This window comes from Seriola lalandi, unplaced genomic scaffold (assembly GCF_002814215.2).
Source record: "Seriola lalandi dorsalis isolate HSWRI2012SDOR001 ecotype SW California unplaced genomic scaffold, Sedor1 jcf7180002054945, whole genome shotgun sequence".
NCBI lineage: Eukaryota > Metazoa > Chordata > Actinopteri > Carangiformes > Carangidae > Seriola > Seriola lalandi.
Window position 1 is genome coordinate 547,373 of NW_019525496.1, and position 27,208 is coordinate 574,580.

General features: G+C 40.2%; 1 protein-coding gene across 8 annotated transcripts; it reads right to left on the reverse strand.

Annotated features, from left to right (window-relative positions):
- Positions 1 to 387: 387 nt before the first annotated feature.
- aak1a (AP2 associated kinase 1a) lies at positions 388 to 23,608 on the reverse strand. 8 transcript variants are annotated; one of them, XM_023393896.2, is made up of 21 exons: positions 22,736 to 23,608; positions 18,754 to 18,872; positions 18,007 to 18,115; positions 17,402 to 17,544; positions 17,123 to 17,244; positions 16,959 to 17,040; positions 16,713 to 16,845; positions 16,483 to 16,586; positions 15,956 to 16,035; positions 15,709 to 15,872; positions 14,310 to 14,500; positions 12,898 to 13,116; positions 12,160 to 12,347; positions 11,679 to 11,872; positions 11,511 to 11,579; positions 11,234 to 11,323; positions 9,475 to 9,579; positions 9,132 to 9,233; positions 8,334 to 8,504; positions 7,875 to 7,964; positions 388 to 3,081 (listed from the first exon to the last, which is right to left on the reverse strand). In XM_023393896.2, exons 1-21 carry the CDS (start codon positions 22,893 to 22,895, stop codon positions 2,234 to 2,236), a joined length of 3,483 nt encoding a protein of 1,160 aa, XP_023249664.1. In that variant the 5' UTR covers positions 22,896 to 23,608; the 3' UTR covers positions 388 to 2,233. The 8 variants fall into 8 exon arrangements, with proteins under 8 accessions (XP_023249664.1, XP_087026419.1, XP_023249665.1 ...); XM_087170293.1 differs by lacking the exon at positions 11,234 to 11,323; XM_023393897.2 differs by lacking the exon at positions 11,234 to 11,323 and having other exon boundaries at positions 12,892 to 13,116.
- Between the last annotated feature and the right edge of the window lie 3,600 nt (positions 23,609 to 27,208).

Consider the following 27,208-nt stretch of genomic DNA (forward strand, 5'->3'; position numbering starts at 1 on the left):
TTTTTATGTAAAAAAAAAAAAAAAAGAAATTATATATATATATATATATATATATAAATATATATATAAATGATGATTAATACAGTTACAGCTGCATGTTACAGCCTATTATAATACTGGATTGTTACTGTTGATTGCATGAACACATAAGCACACATGTTGTAGCTGGTCAAGGTGAATGTATGACAAAACTAAATCTGGTAAGTTGGCTGTCATAAATGTAATAGAGTAAAACATTCAATAAAATGTAGTGTATTAGAAATTACCATAATACAATGGTATAAGTGCCTCAAAACTGTATTAAGATACAGTACTTGAATAAATAATATAAATGTTTACGTTCACAAATGGCCGTTCAGTGATGATAAATAACTACCAAAATTGCAATTTATTTTTTACATTCATTTAATATTTTGTTTATGACTTACAACATGGTTTTCAAAGGCAGGCTGTGCAGCATAACAAGTGTTTCGAGTGCTTTTTTGTCCTTTTTTGTCCAACAGTATCATCATCTGTTGAATCCTCCAAAGATTTCCTATGCAACACTGCTCAAAATAAACTTTACAGCTGTGTCACAATCAAAACCCATTCTTAGAGAACCCTGACCCTGTGTCAGTGACTATGTGCAACCTTCATGTATACAAGTTGGGTGAGAAAAGTGAGCATTTATAAAAAAAAAAAAAGATTGTACACGTCAAAAAGAAAAGAAAACAGGATTTTACATTGCAACAGAGGAATACATGATTTAAACTTTGGGTTGAAACAGGTTGGATCCCCTTTCTTAAAAGTGCCTTGGTGGGAACCAAAAAGTGTTCCATGATTTGACAAAGCACAAAGACAATAATAAAATATTTCCAAATGATGATGGAAATAAATTCAAAAGGAATGCCATCATTCAGTCACCATTCAACATTTCACTTACAATATACTACTATTACAATCCCTGACTGGAACTGCGAAGCATAAGTGCTGTAGATATTTGTGTGACTGCAGGAAAAGCATTGTTTTCACTTCGGTTGTTTGTAAGTGTGAGTCACAGTTGTTGCACATTTAGAAGTTACAGAGATGTCTATGATAGATGAAATGGAAATCGTGGTGCATATGCATACTGCAGACAGCAAATGGAAGTTGTACATGATTGTACACAAGTATTTGGTGCTGAATGCAAGTGCAATAAAATGATGTAGGCCTAAATGCAGCAGTTTTTCAGGAGGGCACAAAAGGCAGAAGTGATTTATACTGTTCGATGTGGTGGGAGGGAAGTACTGTAAGAGTGTAAGGCTTCAGCGATATCATCTCACAAAGTAAGGAGAAACAAATTAAAGTGGATCTAATACATTTACATAATATAGGAACTACTATTATGAATTTTCTATGCCTAACATTTATATAAGGTTCGTACATTACATGGAGCAAACACTGATATTCCATTTTCATTAGACAGGACAGTGACCAAAATTAATACACATGACAAAAAAATGCAAACATTTTGGATTGAGAGAGGAAAAAAAAACCCATCTCATATCAACAAATGTCATCTTTGAAATATCTATGCATCATTATCCAGCATCTGACTTTGAGGGTACAGTTGTAAGACCATTTACAAATTTCATGTTTGATGCAATGACAGATGAATTCCTCATCTTGTCACAAAACTCTCACAATAGTTTTCAGAAACTGCAGATCTGTGTCACTCACTAATGGTGCTCTATTGTGTCTTTTCCTCTTCCATGCCTCTGTGAAGTTATGAACTAATACAATGGAGAAATGAGGTGTTGTCAGATCATAGTTTCACAGTAAAGCTCAAATATACAGGAATTAAAACTGCCAAGGCCTCAGGCGAACTCCCTCACTGTTGTGGTGTTTTAGCGCTGACACAAAAAGTAACTGAGGTAGGCAAGAAAACAATCAAATACTTGACCACCATATCGTCTATGTGTAGATGTACGTACCAAAAGGATTAAAGATAATTCAAAAGGTAAATGGGTGTGATGGGAAATAAAATAAAAAAGTGACAAGGAGTCTGGGAAGGATGTCAGTTTTCTTACTCTGATGGAGCATTCAAGTGTAAAGATGACCTTGCACTATCAGATCTAATTGGAGCCAGTTGAGAATGAGATCCATGCAGGCCTGCAGTCCAGCTGCAGCGCTGGTGACAGCATGCAGTATGCCTGTTGTAGTTTGCATAATTCAGTGGCGCTGATGCCCGCTGCCCTGACCTCTGAGTGTGCCTTCAGGGCTTTTCTTGCGGAGCCTTGAGGTGAAAGGGTGCAGAGACAAAGGGGTCTACAGCGCTCACTTCTGACGTCCATGAGTGAAGAGGTCCAACAGGGACTGATGCCACAGCGGCTTGCCTGCTCACGTTAGACACTACTCTGTGAGCTGCTACTAGCTGCTGGGGTACAGGTCCCTCAAAGTGTCGGGAATATTTGGCCAGGGCTTGAGGGCGGAATGGTTGAGGGGGAACTTGTCCCAACGCACCTTGATCAGGGGTTACAGCATGAACTCCAGCTGCATGAGGGTATGAGGTCTTAGGCAGAGCTCCTGTAGCCTCCTTTCTTTTTCCAAAGGGAGCTTGAGAGAATACGTCGAGCTGCTGCTGAGGTGCAAGGGTGGCGCGAGGAAACGGAGCATTGGCAAACACGTCAGACGCTTCTTCTTGCGCAATCCGGAAGGGGGCTGTAGAGAAGACATCTGCAGCAACATCTGTCCCCTTAGCTGGCTCGGGTACATGCTGGGTATGATTCTGAGCTAAGGTGCTTGGAGTAGGTTGTTGGAAGGTAGTAGATGGTTGTGTTGGTACTGTGCTGGAGTGCGGAGATGAGTGGAGAGCTAACTGAGGTCCTTGTTCCTCTTCATCCTCAGACTCCATCAGCAGAGGTCTGGAGCCGCTGCAGTCATGGGCTGCTACGTCACTCTCATTGGTTCCCTCATCCTGCTGCTCCTCCTTATGGACTTCTTTCTCCTCCTCTTCATCACTGGAGTGCACACAGCCCTCGTTTATTTGAGAATCTCCTTCTGGAGGTTCAGTCTCTTGTCCCTCCCCAAGCACCGAGTAGCCATTGCTCTCCCCTTGCAGATCTGTGTAAGACAGCAGAGATAAAGAAAAGCATATCAAAGGTGAACAAAGACGTTAGGCAGTGCAAATATTTTCAGTAAAAAGAACTTCTCCCATCTGAGGTCCAACTGCCTGTTTATCTGGCAGGCCATCAAATGTCAATCAAACACAACATACTGTATGACCAATGGATCATCTCTAAAATCTGTGAACCACTCATCAGTGAGAACGACCCAACAGTGAGGAACCAGCAAAAGACTCCAACAATACAGGCACATTCTAGTCTGAACGAGTCACAGGACACAAACAAGACTACCAGCTCTACTATTACAACATCAATTAACCTTGTTTCCACAAATTGGTTTCAGCACAGCTGTGTTAGGGGAAGCAGTTTGCTTTTAGTTAGGATTGATTACGTTGAGGTATAGGGAGCTCAGAGGGAGTCAGTAGTTCTGTGGAAACAAGGACTAAGAGCCTTCACGGCAAAAGTAGAAGTGGTTAGGGACAGACAGGTTTGCACAGATGAGCAGAGACAGATCAGTCTTACCTCGGCAGCGTTGACAGCAGCTGTTAACGAGCAGCTCTTGGGAAGATGTTAGTTGCAGCCATTAAAGGAAAACACCAGTTTTGTTTTACTGTTTAAAGTAATTTCCCTCATCACTCAGTATTTTAAATTGTCCACAGCCCATTTCCAATATTAGAGTTAATCAAACTGATAAATTACCTTGAGATCATCTCACTGGTCAGAACTGACTACCAAGCACAACAGTCAGTGAGACTTCTCATGTAATCATGTGGAATAACAGCTATCCATCCTTCTCAATACAACTCAATGACTCTGCAGTCTGACTATCTATGGTACTACCTACCAAGCAGGAACACAATTCGAGGACCCAAAGTCCTTTACCAAAGTTTCTTGCCTTAAATCACAATGTGATTTTAAAATACGTGTCTACTAACATCCATGAAGCATAGAACAACTACAATATGAGGGGTGATGAGAAAAAGGTTTGGAAACCTAGAAAACACTGATAGTTTCCTTTAAATCTGAGAAGGAAAGCTCAAAAGGACAACAGCACAAGTTGTCAGGCAGACATGTGTTTGATGATGCTTGTATTAAAAGCTATAAACATACTTCCAAGAGGCAAAGCACACATTAAATAATGGTTTAATATTAAGCAGAAAAGCATTACAAGATACCATAAAGTATCAGCAATCTAATTTGGTTCCCAGATGGAAAAATGATCTGTCAGCCGATTAAAACAAATCTTCAGACTGTCGATAAAGTCAGCTAGCTCCTTTGCTCTTTAGAGTAAAAATCAAATAATGTGACCCAAAGAGACTTAATTTATATTCACATTAATGCGTTTTATTCAGTGTCTCTCTTTTTAACCTTAATTCATAAAAATAGAAGTACACACTCGATAATGATCCTGCTTTGACATATGGACGTCTGCTGCCAATTCAAGCCAAACATTTTGATATAAACATATTAATTATTATGCCTGTCACCATTTCAACCCAACCAGCACAGTAAGTACATTAGTTTCACACAGCAACACAAGTAAAACTCTACGGCCAAGGCAAGAACTCTACAGGATACAGCACTGTAGTGTCTGATAAGAACATGAAGCATTATTGTAGGATTGCATAGATTATCCACACAAATGCAAATGACTTAACTGAGCAAGACGGAGATAAATAAAATGAAAGCATAGCTCTGTTTACCCACGGTAGTTCTAACAGTACTGTCAATGTCTGTGATCACCCTTCACAATGTCATACAGGCCAGAGGAGAAAACTATTCATGCCCCAAACCTTATGCATATATACCAGTGATGGCATATCAGGGTAAATACATTGTTTCTTGTATGTATGTAAATATATAAGGTGATATGGACCTTAAATAGAGCCGTGTGCCTATGCAATGAACCTTCCTTGGCTTGAGAAAATCCAAAATGAAAGCTAACACTTAGTGGGATTTTAACATTGAGAATGTAGTTATTGTGAACACGTGTACTGTAATACAACAGCTGTTTTACCAAGCCAAACAATTCTTCCTTTAATCATCAGCCAAATGAAAGAGGTGAAAGGTGCTACAGAGATATCAGGAAGTAAATTCCGTCATCAGCTCTGTTTTACTGTCAGTTGGATAAAATCTGTCCCAGTAACATACAGTAATTTACAAGTACCAGTGCTATGTGAAGAAGTTGAGAGCTAAGAATACTACCCAGTCAGGTAAGTCATAAGCACTTTGTTTCATGTATCAATGATAACATCTCAACCAAAAGCACTGGCTGAATGCTTGACTGTGAATGGAGCGATAAGACGGAGGGACTTTGGACACAGGGTCAACATCTTTGCACTCTTAAATACAGCTTCATACACATTTTAATTCTATATATCCTTATAAATTCTACATATTTTATAATGGTACTTAGTTCATACATTCATTCTAAAGCACTATCAATAATAGTCACATTTTTTTCGTACCATGATAGATGAAATGTTTTTAAATATTACACACTAAAAAAAATCTACTTTTACCAGTTTTGACATGAGCAATAATGAGAAAAAACTGAAAAGTGATTTTATGTACATATAATGGATTCTTCTGAATATCTCCTCTAGCTGAAATGAATGTCACATTGGCCGAGTGACCTCAAGGTACGTGGCAGGAACAGACTGGCTAGATAAGACAGGGAGGATGTCAATGGGAGAGGGAGATTTTCATGTAAAGCTTTTTTGTCAGCCCAGAAACACAAACAAAATAACAATGAAATCTACAGTGTACCTCCCTCTCTGTATCAGTGCTTTGCTGCTAAAAATCTGCTCATCTTCACTGATCCTGAGAGCAGACCAACACATGACAACTACCACATAATAAAATCTTTCCACTAGCTTTGGCATGGACTCATTTCATTCCCTTTTATTTCTGCTGTGCATATCATGACGTGATGGTGAGGTCATGACCCAGCACATAAAAATATGTAATTATAAAATGCACACATACCATTAATGCTCTTCCTATATGTTGTAGATACAGATACTGCTGACAGTGAAAGCATCCTGCTGTGGTAACAGAGCCGAATTAATCAGCCATGTTAACACTGACTTCACCAATTTCAGGATTTCAAGACATCATCAGGACTGACAGATTTATAGGTGTTATTTGGGAGAAATAATACCCTGTTTAACATCCAGAGAGAGGTGACAATATACAGTTATGCTGAAGCCTATGAAGCTTAATACATGTACTAAGTTAGCTTAGATAACTAGCAGTTAAAAACATGGTTACTGTATACTATATGAGAAAAGTAGCACAGAATCAAACTGATTTGACTTCCGAACATGGTGCAGACTCGACATGTGCAGTGAGATCATATCCAAACAAAATGTTTGAAAGATGTGGCCTAATTCTCATTGCACAACCATGAACCACAACAGTTTCAAAAATCTGTAAAAGCTGAGATGTTTTTCCCTTCACAAACTGGTTCAATCCGTGCAAACAGCTCTCAGTGGTTCACTCAGGGTGTGTCTTTGTTTGGTCAAGAGTTTAGTTCAAAGCTTTCATAGGAAAGTGCATCAATTTATCCAGGAGGTCTACAGCATTTTCACTCCTCACTCTGTTGTCAGACCCCTGACACAAATGAGCATGCCTGAAGGTGGCTTGTTTAAATAAAGCTTCAACCCTGAACAAGCACACAAAGTGAGAGCAATGCAGCTGTGATCAAGCATTTTAACATGTGCATATGATGACAGTTGATCACCATGGCAGTGCACTCATGAGGGATATTAATGCAAGTATGAGGAAAGCATGAGGAAAACCATGGTGTAGGCGGGACAGAAGCAGACGATATGCTCAGGTATTAATGAAAAGATTTTTTACCAGCATGGGAATGTCAACAGCCAGCAGAGATATATGAAACCAGCTAATCAGGCAACTAGAGATGGAGTTGAGGCCACTGAGGCACATAAAGAGAAGGTTCCACTGAACCGATCTATGCTGGCTCCACTGTTTCACTTCATAAGGTGCTACATTAAGTGCCTCTGCTTCCCCATCTCTATCCCCCACCCTCCCCTGTCCCTTCGTTAGGATTGCACACTGCCCCTTCGACCTCTCCCACCCCCTCTAGAGGTCGATGAGCTGATCCACCAGCAGAAGGGAGCGGGCCAAGTTGGGGATGCTGGACTCTGAACTGCCACTGTTGCTGCGCGAGTGACCACCTGAAACGTGCCAGAAACAGAGAGAGAGGGAGAGAGAGAGAGAGAGAGGGAGAGAGACAGAGATGGACATGGAAGAGTCGAGGGAGATTGTGAAAGACAAGCAAAAGAATAAGTAACATTAACAGAGGTTGTATGGAGAAATTAAAAGCGAGGAGTTGATGAGGATGAGGGGATAATGATGGCAGAGCAGAGAGATGCATGAACGGGGGCAGAAAGAGAAAGAGAAACAGGCAGAGAGTGAGCTGGGATTATTTTATACAGCTGCATCATTACAGGGGGAGAGTAAGGGAATGCAATTCTAACATGAGGAGACTTTCAGGATAAACTACAAGGAGCCAAACACCTGCAAGGCGGAGAAGCACTGGGAGTATAACATTAGACATAAAGGAGAGAAAGATGACTAATGTGAGAGCTTGATGGGATAAAAAAGCCTTAATGTGACAAGCACACCCATACAAGACTTCTCACATCAGCAGCCATAGGAATGAGCTACTATGACTGGACTAGGGGCTAAATCTTTCATCTTTGTGGCTCACAGTCTGGGCTTCAGGGGTTGTAAGTGCTCATCTCGGGATTCTATTAACCTTACCTTGATTTGAGTTTTTGGAGATGAGCACAGGAATAGGGTCAAACTCGTCGTCATTGCCCTTCTCCCCACACGACATGAGGAAAGCAGAGTCTGCGGTGAAGGAAGAGGAAGTGAAGGAATGATGGAGGGGGAAAGAAGTTAACTCAGCCAAAGAAAAGAGCAAAAAGAAAGGAGGATGCAAGTAGATTAAAAATAGATGGAGCCAGGGCAGTCACAGTATTTAAAAGCCATGCATTTTAGGTGGCTTTTGGCTCTTCTACAAATGAGTCAAGGGTCTGTTGAAGCTGGCATTTAATGTGTCTAATTCCATGTCTGTATCACATGTGTAAGTTTTTATTTTCTCTGTTTGAACAGGCCCTGTTGTTATGGAAATGCTCTGAGGTCTGCGATGGTTTCATGGGCCAAAACCCTTGGCAGACATAAGGCTAGCTGAGGGGTGCTGCAAGGGGGAGGTCTTACCAGAGGCTGTCTGACCAGGCGGCAGCTCCTCCAGACAGGATCCAGAGCCGGAGCCAGGAGGAGCAGAGGAGCAGGAGGAGGAGGGGAGAGCAGAAACAGACTGGTTTCCATGAGGAGAAGTACGAGATAACAGATCGCAACCCAGCAGAGTGTCTTCCCCAGTGAGAGAGTCTGAGACAGCATGACAGGATGAAGCAAAGCCAGAGGGACAATGGGTCACAGTAAAAATAAGATTATTAGCTGAAGGAGCAGAGGCAAATGCATTTTGTTAGTAAGACAGTTTATTATTTTAGCGCTGAAAGCATATAATCATCAGCATTAAAAAAAGGTCTTGGTGCATATTCCATAGAAAATATGCTGCAAAGTCAGGGGCGGTAGCAAGTTCAAAACCTACATGTTATCTACAGCTAATATTGATCATTACAGAAGAATGTAGACTGTAGGTGGATTTTGGCCAAGATTAGCATTGATAATAAAAGATATGTTCAATGTTCTCATTGAATAGACTGCTTCACACCTAGAAAACATCAAGTCACTGTGCTACAATAAAGCAACTGCTACAGTCACTGAACTTAGAGAAAAATAGTTTGTGTTTTCCACACAAAAAAATAAAGTGACTGCAGCTGTAAAAAAAAAAAAAAAAAAAAAAAAAAAAAAACCTCAATAAAAACCTTGGGTCAAGATGACATCAACGAGTGACAAAGGGAACAGGATCATAACTGGAGACAATTATTCTTTGGTGAAAATGCTACAGAAAATTGCTCTTAGATTTCCTTTTATGTGGCCCAGGCTGCTAACCTGGCATGCTGGCGGGGATGAGCTCTGGCTGGGCTGAATGTCGCTGGGCCTGGGGGGCTTCCAAACCAGGAATAAGTGAATCCACACACACCTGAGCCTTTGCTACATGGAGACATCAAATGGAAAGAGAAAGGCAACACAAAGAAATTATTAGTAATGTAAGAGGAAAATGCATTGTCTAAATGGGGGTAGAAGTAGTGAAGGCCTTCTTTACTCCTTTCTGCAGTGGGTCTTTCTGACTTCATGACCATGTGAGTGAAAGAGAAGAAGGAAGGCAAGAAGATGCATGCAGAGCAGATGGGGAATTTTAGAGCAAGGCAGGGGACAAGAACAGAGCTAATACCATTGGTGGAGCTCTCTGCAGAACTATTGAAGGGGTCGGCCAGGGTTAAGAGGTCGGGGAGCAGCAGAGAAGTTTCAGGGGACTTCAGTCCCTCAATCAGCTTCTCTGTGAGCAAGCCAGAGAGAGAAGATGGAGAGAGGTAATGGACAGATTGCAACAGACAGAAAAAGGCAACGAGGGAGGATTTTGCATACAAATAAAAAAGAAGAAAAACTAGAAATATGAAGCTATAGCAATGGGAGAAAATATTATATATTGACAAAATCAGTGAGGATTGTTACAGTTTTGCATGAAGACCAAAACATCAACATTTCAAGGTAATTTCACATTCCCATGACTTGAAAATCAGGTTGCTTGCAGAGTGAAAAGCTATGATATCGTGATAAAATAACTTAATGATGTGTTAGTTTACTTCGTTTTGCACACCATACCTGTATACTTCAAGATGTGTTAGTGGAGTGAAATCCCATGATTCAAAGGAGAAATAAACTATTTGTTACCAACATTATTATGCCAAACTAATGCCTGTCTCTTATACACATCTAAACAACCCACAGCAATCAGCAAGCTTCTCCACAGTGGACATCGACTGTCCCACTGCACTAGACTCTGACCACATGCCAACCCTCTCAACTCATTTTTGGACCAGTGCAGACAAATGAGCAGAGGACATCTTTATGAAGTTGGCTTTTCCCTGTGTGTGAAAATTATTGTCAAGGCAAAGCTTAAGACTGTAAATTAGTACATTAATTACGGATTTGATGAAGTTGAAATACAGTCCATGCATGAATCGAAAGATGACTGACTTTTCACTGCAGCTCATACTTACAGGAAACTGCAATGGGTCAAAATGGGGTGGGGGTCTTAGACAAGGAATGTGTTGGCTCAGAAAATGGCACAGCAGATGTGACCTTTTGCCCTCTTCACTATAAGAAAGAGGCCAACACTGATGAAAGCTTTTTACAAATCCTAAATGTCACCAAGCTAATTCTCTCATTGAAGCCAATAGAGAACATGTGATATTCAAAATGCTTTATACAGTACGCTGCATTTTTTTAATTCTAAATTCAAATATTCTCTCTCTAAATGCTGCTCAGCTGCTTCTGTGTTGTACTTGTGTGCATCCTATTTGAATGAGTGATACACAGAGAGTCAAAGAGACAGCTTAGGCTGGGTTGAGAAGATTAACCACACCCTGATTATGTAACAGCCTCAACATTTTTATCCTTTCAGTTCAGACCTTAAACAACTACACAAATGGAGGTTACACAGCTAAGAAGCATATACTTCCAAATAGAGCTAAACGCTAAACTGAGGAGAACATAAAAGGCTGGGACATCATTTTAACAAAACAGTGTGCTGAACTTTCTCTTGTTCTCAGTGGTGGTGGTAAGCAGGCTCCTCCAGCAGTAAGGCAATCCAATTAACAAAGGAGAATTTGTCCTTCACGTTACCAGGCAACAGCAAAAGCACAGATCTGCAAACGAGATTTGATCTAGCTGTAGCTATGGCCTCTATTCATGGGAGCTGACAAGGAGCCACTGTGAGGCTGCTTGCTATGTCAACAAGATAGGACTGTGTACAAATCCCAACCACAAAACTAGCACTCATACACTCCCCTCTGGGAAGTGTGATGTCCAGGAAACTACCTCAGTAAATAAAAACAGTAAGCTCTAGGAATTTATTTGTTCAAGAGCCCAAGGCCTGAGAGAATCAAAGGCATGGCTCGTACTCTGTCATGTTGTGACAAGAAAATTACCTGTGGTGTCAGAGAGTGAAAGGGTATTAAAAGGGTCCGGGACAGTCAACAACGCTGAACCTGCGTTCATGATGTCTGCAGATCTTTCAGCTTAACATTGCACAGTGAATACAGATGGGAGAGGACAAATGAAGGAATGTGAGAGCATGAACAGAAGAAAAGAACAGGTTGGACTAGGCTATAAAAATGATTGATAGATCAATCGAAGAGAAGACTCCTGGAACATATGGTATGTAAAGCAATGAGACATACTGAGAGGAATTATGCAAAGCCTTACCTGGAAAAGCATTGAGCCCTGGAATAAGATTTTCACTGGAGCCTGTGATCTTCTCCCCTGGTGCAGCAGCTGTGCACAGACAAACAGCAAAGTAACAATTATTTTTACATTACACAACTATTTACGGATGGGGCAGGTGTAAGTATGCAGTCAACAAGCTGAACTTACTCTCAGCTAACTTTGCGAAGTCTTTGTTGAGCAGCTCCTCTGCCGTTAGCTTGGAGAAGTTATCATCCCCAAAGGGGTTCCAGCTGGGCTGAGTGTTGGGTGCAGTGAGGGTTGACGGGGCGTCACCATCACCTGGATGATACACACTCTGCTGGGACGAGCAGGGGGAGCCAGAAGGAGTAGTGCTGGCTGATCTGCAGTGTGCAGAGGTGCAAAAACAAACAAGGGCACAGTGAAATTTGATCATGGGTTTTAAGACTGTGGGCTCTGGACTACTGATGTATGCAAATAAGAGTGAGTTATTTAAAGGCTGAATTAAGTGATTCTTCTCAAGCTGGATTCTCTGAGATGTAAAAGGGCCATTTATCCTCCTTTGGGGTTCTGTCATATGAATGGACTGTCTATTGGCCTTCTGAGCTCACTCAGTGCCATGAAAGGACAGTTCATCCTCAGATCACTGAAGGGAGTTAATTCTGCTCACTTGGACTTGTTGAGGCTGGCCTCAGCCGCGGCTGCCTGAAGTAGCTGGGTGGACTTGCTGACTGGAACCCCGAACACGGCACTGTGGGTGACATCGCTCAGGATGCGTCTGTGCCCACTCTTAGGGGCCATCTTTGGCGACGAGGGGGGTGTCAAGGAGCCTACTTTGTGAATCCCTCGGGCAGCCGTCTGTAATGACAAGATAAAGGCTCGGAATTGGAGACTACAGAAAACTGATGCTAGAGAATCTGTTTAGTAGATAAAAGGAAAAAAGCCCAAGACCAAGCGAGATCAGTTGGAAAATAAAATCTGAAGACGACGATGTATCATAAATACCTCCAAAACCACAACTCAGAGAAAATTATGTTATGGAAAAGGGAAGAAAGTATTCCCATTATAAAGATTGGACAGAAACAGATGCACCTCATGATTTGAGTTAAATGAAAATACATACAGTAGGTGTATGAAAGAAGCAGTGCAGACTGCTAAAGTAAATCATTTAGTTGTAACATGATTCATACAGTGTCTATGTAATAATTCAATGGCATTCTTATAATAAAGACATCATTAAAGAACATTTGTAGTTACACAGCATCAACACATTTATATTCTAAGAAGATTCCTGCTAAGAAAAGTTGAAAAGAGTAAAAATCTGGGTGTGATTCGTTACAGGCAAACTAATAATCAGCCCCAACCCAAAGAGCAGCAGACGGCAGCAGGAGTAGGATGTTACCGCAACCTCTGGGTCAGCTGCAGGACCAATGCCTGCAGACTCAGGGATAGGTGTGAGATGTGGAGCTGCTGTTTCATGGGCTACATGCTGCTGCTGCTGTTGGTATTGCAGTTGCAGAGTAACAACTGGATGAACAGGTTTAGCTTTGGACTGCAGCACAGTAGACGCCTGAGACGCTGTTTGTTGCTGCTGTGGTTGGTGATGGAGGCTCTGTACCAGTTGATGCTACATAGGAATACCACACAGCCAGTCATGAGGAAGGCTCTGTTTCAAACTTTGGTCCAGTTTAAATACATTTTTTTATCATGTTTTATTCCTCTTTGACAAGCACAGCAGACTTATTAGACTACTTCTCAGTGTTTAGTTTTCATAAGCACACAGTGGAAATCAACAGAAAATAAAGGAAAGAGAGACAGACAGATACAAAGAGCGAGAGACAAATAGACGAATGAAGGTGAGACGAGATGATGTGACATTTGACGAGAGCTGCACACAAACCCATAATAAATAGGCTTTCAAGATCCAGAGCACTCTAAATGCATGGGTTCGGCCTGCAAAATATACCAGTTATGATTACATATGAAGTACAACTGAATTTTTATCTTCACTGAAACTAACTGCAGGTTTTACAAAAACACACTATAAACCAGGAACATTCATAGAAAATTGAATGGTTTGTTAAAGACTTACATTGAAAACATCAAACAAAAAAAGCCACACAGATAGCATGGTCAAACAGATGTGCAGAACGTGTTTGAGTGTTTTTAGATTATGACTCATTACCAGCGCAATACATCAGTTTGCGTGTGGTATCACATTGTGTGTGATATTGCATGGACAACGACTATGAATTGAATCAAGAATAGCTGAACAAACTGATAATCCAAACTGTGTCTGTACTGCTAATTAAAATAAATACATTCACAACACCTGCAACCACGGTGTCACCATGCACCACAAGTAGCTTCCCTTCTGTAAATAGTCAATTACACAGGTCAACATACAGGGCTTTTCAGCTACAAGAGCTTTTCTAGAAAGCAGATGGACTCCTGTACGCTACCTGCAAATATTTTGAATAAAATCATATCTCAAACAAAGCCATTGCTTTTCCGTTATTGGTCTAGTTTGTAATCTGTAGAAATCTGTGGAAAATCAAACACGTCTGTGCTAAAGAAAGCAGGAATGTTCTGTGAATGAAGCTACATTTATTCCACAAGTTATCTCCAAACATTGTTCCTGGAACTATTTGCCCAAAAGGGTCTGTTAATGATTTTAGTTTGAAAATTAGACCCTTATGCCTGAAAACGTCTCAGCATGTGTACATAGCACTCCTGAGTGAGAGTTAAACACACAATACAGCTACAGTACTGTAAAGTACTACAACAGTACTTCCATTCTTGTTTTGCATGGATGCCTACCTGCTGGTTACTCTGTGGACTTAAGAAGGCCGAAGCTTGCTGCTGCTTCATGAGGAGCTGGTGATGCTGCGGTGTAGCCTGTGGCTGCATGCTGGCCGCCTGGCCTGGCTGTGATGCAGCCTGTGCAGCAGGGCCCTGTTGAGCAGGTTGGACAGCAGCTGCAGCTGGAGGTGGGCCACTGATACCAACACCTGGAAAAGAGACAAAAACTGTCATTTATCACTTCAAAATTATATTTTTAAAGTTGCACCCACATTTCTGAAGACGTGAGGAATCTGTGCAAATAACAATCGCACAGATTCTCGTTTTAATCCAGCTGTCACGTATACAAACTCTTGACATATTGTAAAAGCATGTGTTTGTGTGTGCATGTGTGCACGCACAAGTATTTGTGTAATTGTATGTTTCCCTGAATGTCAAAAAGGACCCTCCAAAAAACATGAACAGTTTTTCAATAGCTGGTAATATTTTGGTGAAGTGATACTTTAAACCTTGTCTCTACTTTCATCTGAAGAAAAAACCAGGACATACTCAACAACATTTTATGGTGACAATGAATGCATTTATTTTGCAGTTAAATATTTAGATGTTTTTGATAGTGTCTTTAGTATTTTTTGCTTTTCATTTCAATAAATGAACATTTTATCTCACAAACACTAATAAGATGGAGATGCAGCAAGTGCATGAGCTGTATGGGAATATTCATTCATTCATTCATTCATTCATTTTCTACCGCTTATCCTCTAGTAGGGTCGCGGGGGGGGCTGGAGCCTATCCCAGCATCTTTTCGGGCGAGAGGCGGGGTACACCCTGGACAGGTCGCCAGTCCATCGCAGGGCAAACACATAGAGACAAACAACCATTCACACTCACAGCCACACCTATGGTCAATTTAGAGTATCCAATTAGCCTAGTCCCCATTTTGCATGTCTTTGGACTGTGGGAGGAAGCCGGAGTACCCGGAGAGAACCCACACTGGCATGGGGAGAACATGCAACTCCACACAGAAAGATCCCACAGCCGAGCCGGGACTCGAACCCGGACCCTTCTTGCTGTGAGGCGACAGCGCTAACCACTGCACCACCGTGCAGCCGTATGGGAATATGTTGCTGTAATTAATGTAACATCAAGCCACCATCTATTCTGTCTTTGTAAGTGGGCCACAGATGGATGGTCCTGTCAAACTGTCAGAGGGCTCATAAAAAGACAAACAAAAGCCTTTTAAGAACAGGTTCATTGAACCAGCAGGAATACAATCCTGGACCAGTTCATTAAGTCCAATACATTCTTTTGCAAATATTAGTATATTATCACCAGGATAACCATCATCATAACTGCACACTTCTATCACCAATGGTCTTAACACTGACATATTGAGATATTAAGGAGCTATGTATACCTATGGCCTGGGGCGCTCCAGCTGGCACATTGGGTCTCTTGCGAGGGGTGAGAGCTGGCTGGATGGGGAGAATGCCCGATATCGGCTGGGGCTGAGCCTGGCCAGCCTTGGGTCGTTGTCGAGGTGCAATTGAGGTTTCCATGGTAGGAATGGGGTCTGTAAGCCTGATGGAAGGAAAAGAAAGAACTGACGGGTAAGGGTAGAGTGTCCTATAATGATAACAATAAATGCTTTGCTTGCCACTCACCTGGCTTTGGTTTGACTCTTTTTGGCCACTGCTTCACTGGCTCTGATTGGCTCAGGAAGTTTTGCAGGAATGGGCGAATTCTACAACAGTAAGAGGATTTCCAATTTATCAAAGACAATCAAACCAAACAGTTTAAAATTTTTATATCAGTCAGGTATTAAGAAAATATTTTGGGCGTCACTGCTAATCTAGAGTATGGATTTGCAGCTTCCATTAATGCAAAGTAATTGCCCACTTTAATAATACTTTGGCAGAATTTGGCTGAATCAGACGTTCAGGTGCCAAGCTACTTTGTAAATACATTAGAAAAGTCATGAAGACTGGAGGGCAGCCAACTGGCAAAAGCTAGAAAGCGTAGCTTCTCTTCAATATCATTATGGCCTCGAACTGTGTTCTTTTTGGAAAGCAAGGAGACAGCTGAAACCATCATACACGAGATATATAACAAGGCCTACATTATCAACCATTAACCCTTTAGTATATTCTTCTCTCAAATTCCTGTCCTTCCTCTGGCCATGCTGACTTACATGTACATTTGGGACTGGACACTCTCGTCGAGCCAGTTTAAAGGAAAAGTAGGATACTTGGTAGATGTCTGGTCTCTTATCTGGGTCAGGTTCCAGCATGTATCCTGAGAAGTAAAATTTATTTTGAGTCAGAAACATGGAAATTCATAGACAAAGTTAACTGCACATTTACAGGGTAGATATGCAGTAAGTAGGACAGTGAGTATAATCTGATGATCAAGGCTACTCACTAATGAGACAGTGCATGTCCTGGGAGTAGCGGGAGTTGTCTGGGATTGTGAAGCTGCCATCACAGATAGCCACTTGGCTCTCCCCAAAAGGAAGTGTGAAGTAACACAGCTTATAGAGTAGACAACCCATTGCCTATACAGAAAAGAAAATCAACACACTATATCCAGCATGTCATTAAGATAGTCAATTTATGTGATCCTATAGTGAGCATAATGTAGCATAGTAATGAACACAGTCCTTCTCACCCAAATGTCTGCCTTTGTTGTGATGACCTTTCCACCGTAGAGGTTGACCATCTCTGGAGCACGGTATGACAGAGTAGTGTACCTGGTTTTGAGAGAAGACCAGTGAGCTTCTGAACTTTAAAGTTAGATAAAAAGGATATAAAGAAAGTATAAAGAAAACTCACTTTTTGATTTCCTCCTCTACAACTGGCACCCCCTCTGTTTGAGGGTTTTGGAAGCGGTTGGTGGCACTTCCAAAGTCACAGAGCACGTAGTGCCCCCGATCGTGCAGGAGAATGTTTTCCACCTGTATGAGGAATCAAGATGAGACTTGTAAGAACTGATGGATTATGTAAACAACAATGTCACAATAGATTTCCTACTCTTAATAATTTGTGTGGCTATCAGTTACCTAGCTTTATGCAGTTGTAGTATGTGCATATTGGGAAATGAATTAAACTTACCTTGAGATCTCGATGGATAATTGGAGTTTTGCACTGGTGGAGACGAGCGAGCGCCTCGCATGTGTCACAAAAGATCTGTAACACCTCTGGTTCAGTGAAGCCTGTCTGTAACCGCTGGTTCATTAGGTTAACCACCTGCCCACCTACATAAAATAAATAGGTCAACTAAGAGACTATTAAAAGTAGTGAACAACCACATAAACACTGCCACAACCAGATCACTAACTTACATGTAATTTCCTGTTTGGAGGTTATAGCAAGTAATAAAATGATTTCTTAAAATTGTTTTAACGTCTATAATAAATACAAAAGCGTACATTCAGCAAAACTCTTTCACAGAGTTTTGTTTTCTGTCAACTTTACTCTATAGAGGCTTCAACAACTACACAGTAATGTTAATATTTGAACTTTCTATTAACAACACCACTCAGTAATGTATCGACTGACACATAAGTTCTATCGACCACGACAACTGTCCATTGAACATTTGCCTTTGAACAGAACAGGATGCTGTGAGAAGCCGATGGTGATGGAGCTTTGAATTCAACAGAGACAGGAAGGCGCAAGGGGTGGGTGGGGGGTGGGTGGGTGGTGGACCAATTTACCTCGGCAGAAGTCCATTAAGATTAGGACTTCCCAGACATCACCAGCTCCAACTGCAGTTATGCTGGAGTCCAGGAAACCAACTATGTTTTTGTTGCCCACTAGGTCCCTCTGTGTAAACAAAAACAGAAAGAGCAACAATGACAAAACACAGAGATACAGTTTTCACAGATTTTACAGTCCAAAAACATTTGGCTTGGTAAATTACAAAATATATCCATGCTTTTTAACTATTAAGTCTATTTCTATCCAAAGGTCTGGAAGTAATAATGATAACAATCTAGTAATAGTCCTGCCACCCAGGGTGTGGTTGCTGGAACTGCTTAGTTTAATTTACAGTAAGGACTTTAGTTGGGAAATGGATGAGCAAGGGAGTATAGATGGCAAAGTGCCAATTCAACATTTTCAGCTGAATTCCTTACGTTACATGGGTGTTACCTACAAACCAACCCTTGAGCTCCCTTCCACTGCCATCACTATTCCTGGGTCAAAGAGTATTTTCAGATAATTCTCAGAGTTTGTACTTGAAGTACATAGGACTTCAAGCATTAAGACTTCAGACAAAAAAGTTCAGAAAATCAAAGAAAATATGTGAATGTCAATTCTTTATTTATCTAGTTATATTACAGTAATTTTTTCCTTATGCCTGTAATTCCACTCATTTCAACACATTCCACTCATAAAAGACCACTTCCTAGTAAGTGTAGTTTGCTGAACTCAGCAGTCAGTTACTGGACTATCTTACTCACCATAATCTGTATCTCAAGTTTGCAGACCTGCAGATCATGTTCATTGTTGACATACATCCTTTTTAGTGCACAACGTAAGCCCTGATGAGTCCGCACCAAAAAAACTATGGCAAAACCCCCTGCAAATGAATAGAGGGATAAAGAAAAGAGAATGAACACATACATTTCAAGTCGAAAAACTAACTTAATAATAATAATGATAATTCTGTAATTGCATTATGAACTTTAAGCAACAGGGACAGTCACATAAGGTTATATTGTTTGTATGTTGTTATATTGTTTTTTTGATTTTACATTTAAGAAGTGAAGTGATATTAATAAGGGGTTAATTTCAATTTTCACTACAGTCACTGTCAGTTGTTGATATTATATAGATCTCCTCTAGTGTAACCAAGAAAGACTCCTGAACAAAGATTGTAGGTCATTAAAAGATCATTCTGACAGAAACATAGATACTAAAGTTACATTTTTTTAAAAACAACTTTTAGCCAAACCCCCCTCAGTTGTGTTGTAAACCAGATCACACATCTCTTAATACTAGCAGCTGAGGCTGACTGATGGAGTAATGTCATTGGCGTTTGCTAAACTAATATATTTGTACATATTTCATGTTAACATAGTCATGAGGCAAGGAAAGAAGTGCCTATATGCATGCAGTGCAAGGCTGACTGGAAAACTGGTAAGAGGAGCTTGAAACAGCACCGTGTGAGTCAGCAGTTGTGCTGAGGGGGAAGGATGGAAAAAGTCGACAAAACTGACACAGGAAGTGAGAGAATTCATCATCCCACCTTTGGTCAGAGTGATGCTGACACATAAGAAACACCATAAGATGGTTGTGTCCATCAATAGCAACTGAAACCACCAACAACTACAACGATAAATATAGCAAATGTATCTTTCAACAGATATGCATGGATATTTCTATTATTGTACAGTACAAATTATGTATTGGAAAATACACAATAAAATTGGTGAGAAAATTGGTGAAAATGTGGACAGCTGTATTACACCAAGTCTTTATCTTCATTGACTTCTAAATATGAACTAGCCTCAGCTTTCATTTGGCACTCTCTAAATTTTATATCGAGAGCATCTAGCTACTTTCACATTAAAGGCTTGCATTTTGTTGTTACTGTAGCTCTTCTGATCACAGTTTTTTCTATCTCACAGCTTGTGTTAATGCCATGCACTGGGCTGACTCATCCAGCTGGCATCACTAAGCCAAGGACAGTTCCATGTGATCGGTCTGGTTGATGTTTGATTATATCTGCATTAGGCTACATCACTGTGATCTCTAAATGAATGAAGTACAAAAGACAATAGGAGTTTTTTGACAGGCTTTCCTAAATAGGCCAATAAATACAATAAGCCCACTTTGAAATCATGTGTGTTTCAGTAACAGTGTGGAGCCTGGTCATTGTGGGTGATAACAAATCACATTTACTGATGTCATCAACCATAAACTCAATGATCGGACATTTCACATTGAAGTGCAAAAATCTGCAAAGGGATGCTGCACCAACACACACGGTACTACTGGCAGAGCACAGGCTGGCTAAGTAACTAGTCATAAGTCAAGACACAGAGAAGCAATGTGCTTGAGACGTGGAGTAAATAACACAGAGTCTGAATACAGAGCGAAGAGAAACACACTTCCTGAGCACATGAGACATGGGTCTTATATGTGTGTGTGGTCTGTCAGAGTTCAGAAAGCTGAACCCCTGTTGTCTCGCACAGTCTAATCTGAGATGCCTGTAAGAAATGAGAAGGATTAGCAGCCTTCTTAAGCAACATTTAGCAGTGGTCTACAATCTCAGTAGACAGTGTGACCAAATAACTGTAAGTACAGCTACAAATAGCCACTGCCCCTTTGACGTAACTGACTGTCAGGATTATACCACTCTAGTTTATGCATACACGCTAATGCATACACGCTAATGCAAATGCGCACAAAAATACACCTTTAGGCACCGCTATGAAACGCTCAGTGAATGGTTACAGTGTTCATTCATCATTTGTCATCAGTGTAATGCAACTTGGACATTGGGCTTTAGACTAAACACAGCACATGTCCTCACGACTACTATGCTGTTTACAAACATGCTCTGCGAGGTTACACGACACTGCAATGACGGCAAGAATTAATAGCACAACTGATCTACAGGAGACAAAATAAGCATGGACAAATTGTCTTACTTACAAAGTTTTAGCTTTGAAAACTGGATGATTTTGTTTACAGATGATGTTATGTAGTGTTCTCTGTCACAATGCAATATGTTACATATGTCACATGTCATACTCTTTATGGAAAAAAGAAAAAACATTTTGTTGACCGTAAAGACATAAAGCTTTGTCTAAGAAAATCCTCAGTCAATTGGTTGAGAAGAAATCACAGACTTAAACCCAAATGGTTAAAATAAAAAACTACAAAAATGAGATGACTCCCAGCATGTAACTGTAGGCCTTCGGCTACAAGAGCCAGTATAGAGACTTTTTATAGACTCTTTATATCATGAAAAGTGTGTTTATTGCAGCTAAAGGCAACAGAGTTCAACAATGACAACAAAGGGAGGAGGCAGAGGCAAAAAAGATCATTTCCAAATGGAGCAGCAAGCTTACAGAAACTAACAGCCCAGGCTACAACCAAAACCATCTGAATAAATAGGTCTGGTGACACTGGAGGGAGTCAGATTGCAAGCAGTAGGTCCACTGCCCGAGCAAGAAAATATCATCTCTAGAAAAACATTACAACTAGCGTTTTCTGAAAGATTTAGAATCTTGGAGAAAGTATTAATTTTTACTGTCTGCACAAAATCCTGTTTATGAGGCAAAATAATAACCAATCCGAAAGGTGCCTCTCTCAAGTGAGTGTCTGCATCAAGGCAAAAGTTTATCCGGAACTTATAAGAAAACTACCATAGTCCTCACTCACAGTGCAGGGCAGGACAGAGGTTAGATGTCTAACCCATTCATAAAGCCATGGTGTGGTCAAACAGATGGTGGCCATCTATAATACTGATGAATTAATCAGTCGTCTTTCATCTATTTTTTAGTAACAGGCGCTCTTACCTAACAGAGCATGGAAGACTCTCATTGCAAAGACAAATGACCATAGGGAACCTGTTACGCTCATCACAAAGCCTGATTAATTATGTTCTGGTCTACCTTAGTCTACCCTAAATGTTAACAAAACATTTCTCACACTTGAACTTAACGATTTGGATTCCCCTGCAGCTTATCAACATGAGATATTTTTAACATGTTAAGGTCTGAGCCCCCAGTATAATACGAAATTAGGTGGGAAAGCCCCTCCTTGTCAGGAGTTAATGTTTTATGTGGCTGTACATCCTAGTAACCATTCCCACCTTCTAACAAACAACAAATTGTTCATCCAAACTTCTTGAATCTACATTTGAGATTTGTCACTCCCTGTGTAAATATCAAGACAGATGACTCAGTTTGTCATTGGTCCTTTGCAACACAGTAGAAAATCCAGTCATACCATGTTCCTCCCAGCCTTGAGGTAAAGAGTGAAGTCATGCAAAGAGAAGACAATCTAAATAAACAGTTTTATAACACACCTTCTCTCACATTTGAATTTTCAACCTTGAAATCTTTTCTTTCCCACTCTTATGTTTATTGCACAGAAGCAACCAAACTCAGGCCACAAAAGAAAAGTGTGGCTGAAACAATTCGTCCTGACAAGTAAATGAACATCAAAATAGCAGCCTGAGCTGGCCACAACTGATAGTGTAACTGCTATAGCCTTGTGTCAACCGCTGCCTATCCCACCAATAACATGTTATAAAGGTGATAGTGTTGGTAATGTAGCTGGGCCACAATCCAACAAAACAGGCCCACTCATTTTATGTTACTTGACTCTCCATCCTCACAACAATGTGGTGAAACTCAGATTGTGGATCTGGGTAAAAGTGGTTGTGTTACAAGTTTGCAATCCACGCAACAGAAAGCTATAGTTCACCTTCTGCGACAATTTCCTCGACGGTCACTTGATAGCGTCCTATGGTGAAGACCCGTCCGATGAAGCTGCCACCACCGCCGGAACCAGCGCCTCCTCCACCGGCTCCGGAACCAGGCCCAGAGCTCACCAACTCCCGGCGAGAATCAAAAAATTTCTTCATTTCCCCCAGATGTTGGCCACGGCAAGGTCAAGTCCAAAAATGTATCAGTATCCTAACAAAGACTATGGTTGGATGTACCCAGTCCCTATCCGCTAAGGTGTTGTTGTTAACGCTTTAGCAGCTTTTCAATAATTGAATGAATGCAGCTAGCTAGCTCCAAGCTAAATGCTAGGAAATGCTGGATTTCAAAATATTCCAAACACTGCTCTCCGACGCTCCTTGGCTAACTCATGATTTGAACAGCAGGCGGAGTCAAATAATCTTGAGGAAAAAATAAAATCTAACGTTTTTGCGGGAGTCACTGATTTCCACTCTGAACCGAGAGCAGCGCTGGCTGGCTAAATTAGCCAGGCTATGAGCCCGGAAAAAAAACACTTGTTAGCCGTTAGCTCACTTAGCCAGCTAGCTGAGCAGCTAGGTGCGGTGACAGCTGTCAGTTGATAGACAGGTAGCCAGGTAGGTTCTTAGTGTCCAATGCAGCTTATGACACATCTCCACTGCTATCATCCACCCGAAATGTTTCTTCGTTCGCCGGCTGCTCTACTCGTCTGTGTCGTAGTGAAGATGACAGACTTCCAGTGCTTTAGTGCGTCCAGCAAGCTGTGAAAACAAGGGTGGTCAACTAACTTAATGACAGAGCTAACGTAGCTACAAACAGAGAAGGTGCTATTGGGAAGAGTCCTCTCCAGTTCCCCTCTGCAGGCTCCATCCTGCTGGACTTCTCGTGATGTGATTGGTCAAATGAACAACCACTTCCTGTCAATCTTCCCTAGTCCCGAGGATCTAGCCCGCACAGTAAAAACTAAACGGGCCGACAGTGTGAGCGGCTCAGTGCTGCACGGATCCGTTTAAATCTCAAAGTTGCAGTAGTTACAAGTAGTTTAAAGTAGCTTATGTTTAGATTTCTGCAAAATGTAGCTGGTCTGAAGGTCTTCCCCATGCGACGTAAATCAGATTATTTTTTCAGTTCTAGTAAGGTGTACATTGGTTTTGAACATTTCAAACGAGATTAGATTTAGTTCTTTACATAATATACATAGGGTACCGATGGATATCTAAGTGTTAAGGGGGTAAAATAGTTATTATTATAGTTCATTTTTTTGCCTGCTTAATGTAATAAATGTAGGCACTTTGAGACAACAAGAAAAAAAATAGTTGGACCTGCAGGCAGCTAAAGAAGGCTCCCTTTCCTGTGTGATAAAAAGAACAATACATCATATTTTAGTTGTCATACGACACTTTCAAAACCTCAAGACTACAACAGTTGACAGTAATTCTGCAGAATTTAAGGCTTAAGCTGAACTCCTCCACAACAAGCGTGAGAGGAGAACTGTGTCACACTGACCCTGATTTTCAGATTCAGAATGTCTGCAAGACATCAGACAGATGTAATATTCCTGTTAAAGTGTAGCAGCTTTTGAAAAACAGATTTCAGATTTTTTGGAATTCAGGATTTTGTTTTTTAGGTAAAACAAAATTATATAAAAATATATATATACTATAAACTATATATATATACGTATATATATTTTTATATTATATAACTTTACATGCATACATTGCTATGCAAGTTTTAAGAATGCCACGCGTATCAGGAATTGTAATGCAAATGAAAACAAAATGTCATGGGAATCCTGCTGAATCCCAGTTGTCTGTGGTGGAAAATTATTGTGTAGATGTAACTGTGAGCCGTCATGTTTACCAGCCTTTTATTATTATAGCATCAGTTGAGTAAAGGGGTGATAACAACCCACTCTAGCCAGCTGCAAAACAATTTGAACAGACAATCCACACTCTATGTGGATTATCTTCCTTTTTCTTTCTTTTCCTTTCTTTTGATAGGTAAAGGTTGGACGAAGCAGTTAAATAGATCCTTCTCTTTCTTGCCTATATTAAGTCAAACTTACTGATATCATTATTTGCAATCTTACAGCAGAGTCAGTCTGTCGGGAATTTGTAACCTCACTGGAATGTACTACATCTGTGCTTTTATTCAAAGGCATCCCATTTCAGTTTTCATTATCATACAATAGGTATATCAAAACCACTCTGAGCACTCAGTAGACTTCTTGTCTAAGATGAAAATCCTCATCATTTACATACACTCTGGGATCTGGTCTGTCATGCATACATGTCTCCTCATACTGTAGCTTCAAGTTTCTCCAGTCTTTTACATGCCTGTTTCACCACTCACTCTGTTGGTCTCTCAGTATTTAAAAAATATGGAGCAAACAAAATCAGAATATCACTTTTACAGATCTCCTGGAAGCCCATGTGGACAGGCAATAAGCCAACAGGAGGTTCCAGCCTCAAGCTTGAGAAACTTTGGATTAGAATAAAACGTCAACCTCTATCTTGAATTAGTTGTTTCATCAAAAGTCAAACTCACCAAAAATAGATTTAATTTATCAGATTAACATTACAAAATTTCTAAGTAAGTTTTAAAATTGATTGGAGTGGCTGCATATTTATGACAGTGTGAGAATTTCTCCTGCAGGGGTCACTACTTCATCACTAAATAAATGCATCTACCCAGATCTTTTTTTTTTGTTGCTTTTTTGCTTTTCACTTTTACAACAACTTTACAAAGCTTGATTCAAGGATAATACTATCAATATTCATCCATTACCTCAACAGGAGAGTTGTATTTGTCTGTCTCTGTGTGTGTGTTTGTGTGCGTGTGTGTTTTGAGGAGTCACATTAGGCATTGGAAAAAACTTTGACAAAAGAACTTTCTTGACCTTTTATGGATATTTTTATTAATTGGTAGTCAGTAAAATTCCACAGGAGACACTTTCCATATTAATTCCCAAATTCCTGACTCTCAGTACCACCTTTAGTGTTTGAAGCACAGATGATTAATCAAGCATGTGTTTTACATTTCCACTGTAAGTGGTTTACATACTTACTTCACGTACAGATTATGCATTATGGAACAGTTTAAGACACATGGCTCTTGATTCATATTATGCTCTCATATCTCTCTTTGTCATTGTATGTGTGCATGATTATTTGTTTACAGAGTACAGAACATTCATTCTAGCACAGCTAATGCCTTGGAATCAACGTAGCCACACTTTTAAAACATGTGGTCACCATTTTGCTAAAATAATTGAGCCATTAAGCTATTTGAGCTGCAGAGTTGTTAGTGCTCTGGTGATAAATGACAAAGCTCTGATGCATTCTTTCCTCTGTGTTCATCTACAATATGCTAGAGCTTTGCTTACCCAAAACCTTAAGGTAAACATACTTAACTCTCATTTTGTGTGGTCCCTTGAGAACTAAAACCTACTTAGGCCTACAATTTGGTGTCCGGATTCAGATAAGGTGAAATGGCAGGGTCAAAAAAGCATTGTAAGCATTATTATGCATACCAGCGAATACTAGAACAGAGTCTAATAGTGCCTATAAACTGAGCAGAGCTACAGTTACACTATTAGAAAAGGTGAATCTATCACTTTGAAAAAAGTTCTCACTAACTCTGACATTAAACAATTTTTGTGTCTTTAGTAGATTTCACATTTCACACTTATAACACACCTGAAATCTCAAAGATTAAAATCATTTTTAATCGTTCAAAGAAAGCTGTAAAACACTTAATTTCTCACTAACAAAGATCATTTGCTTGAATTGTGTCAGTTACAATGGATTCCAAAAAAACTATATCAACACACCCACACGTAGGCACTTCTCAAAGCTCTCGTGTCTTAATATCTATTACATAAGTCGTAGTAGTCATAGTTTTTGTAAAAATATATAATAATAATAATCTTTCTTTATGCAGCACTTGTCAAAACAAAGTTTCAAAATGCTTCACATGGTTCAACCAGGATTAAAATATTTCAGGACTAAGGCAAATAAAATCAGGAACTTAAAATAATACAGAAGTGAAATGGAATTTAAAAAACAATAGAGTATAATAATAAAAATAACTAGAAGATTCCAGGGAAATTTTGAGTGCCACGGGGGCTACTGCCGGGATGAGTACATGATTTATTTCCAGTGTTCAAAAGTCACCGTGATCATATTCTGGTTTTGAGAAATGTCTTGATCTAAAAGACTCTGATATAAAACAATGTCACATCCCTCCATCATGTATTATGTGGGAAATATCTCATATTCTGTCTTGTTTTTTTTAATAAAACAAGAGGCAACATGTCTTCAAACGGGCATTTAAAGGGTTAAAATCCTTAATAAACATTTGGTAGGTTTGAGCAGAACTGAAGTGGTTTAAGAGATTTGTGCAAAAAAAGCAGAAAAAAATATTGATATATGATGATTTTATAGCATTTTCTTTGTGTGTCCTTTTTTGG

Bases quoted from the DNA above. Each gene is read 5' to 3' on its own strand.
- aak1a (XM_023393896.2), bottom strand. From the start codon at position 22,895: ATGAAGAAATTTTTTGATTCTCGCCGGGAGTTGGTGAGCTCTGGGCCT. The intron at 17,545-18,006 runs GTAAATTGGTCC...TATTTTATGTAG, and splicing joins CTTAATGGACTTCTGCCGAG to GTGGGCAGGTGGTTAACCTA. The intron at 3,082-7,874 runs GTAAGGTTAATA...TGTCTTACACAG, and splicing joins CTCCAAAAACTCAAATCAAG to ATCTGCAAGGGGAGAGCAAT.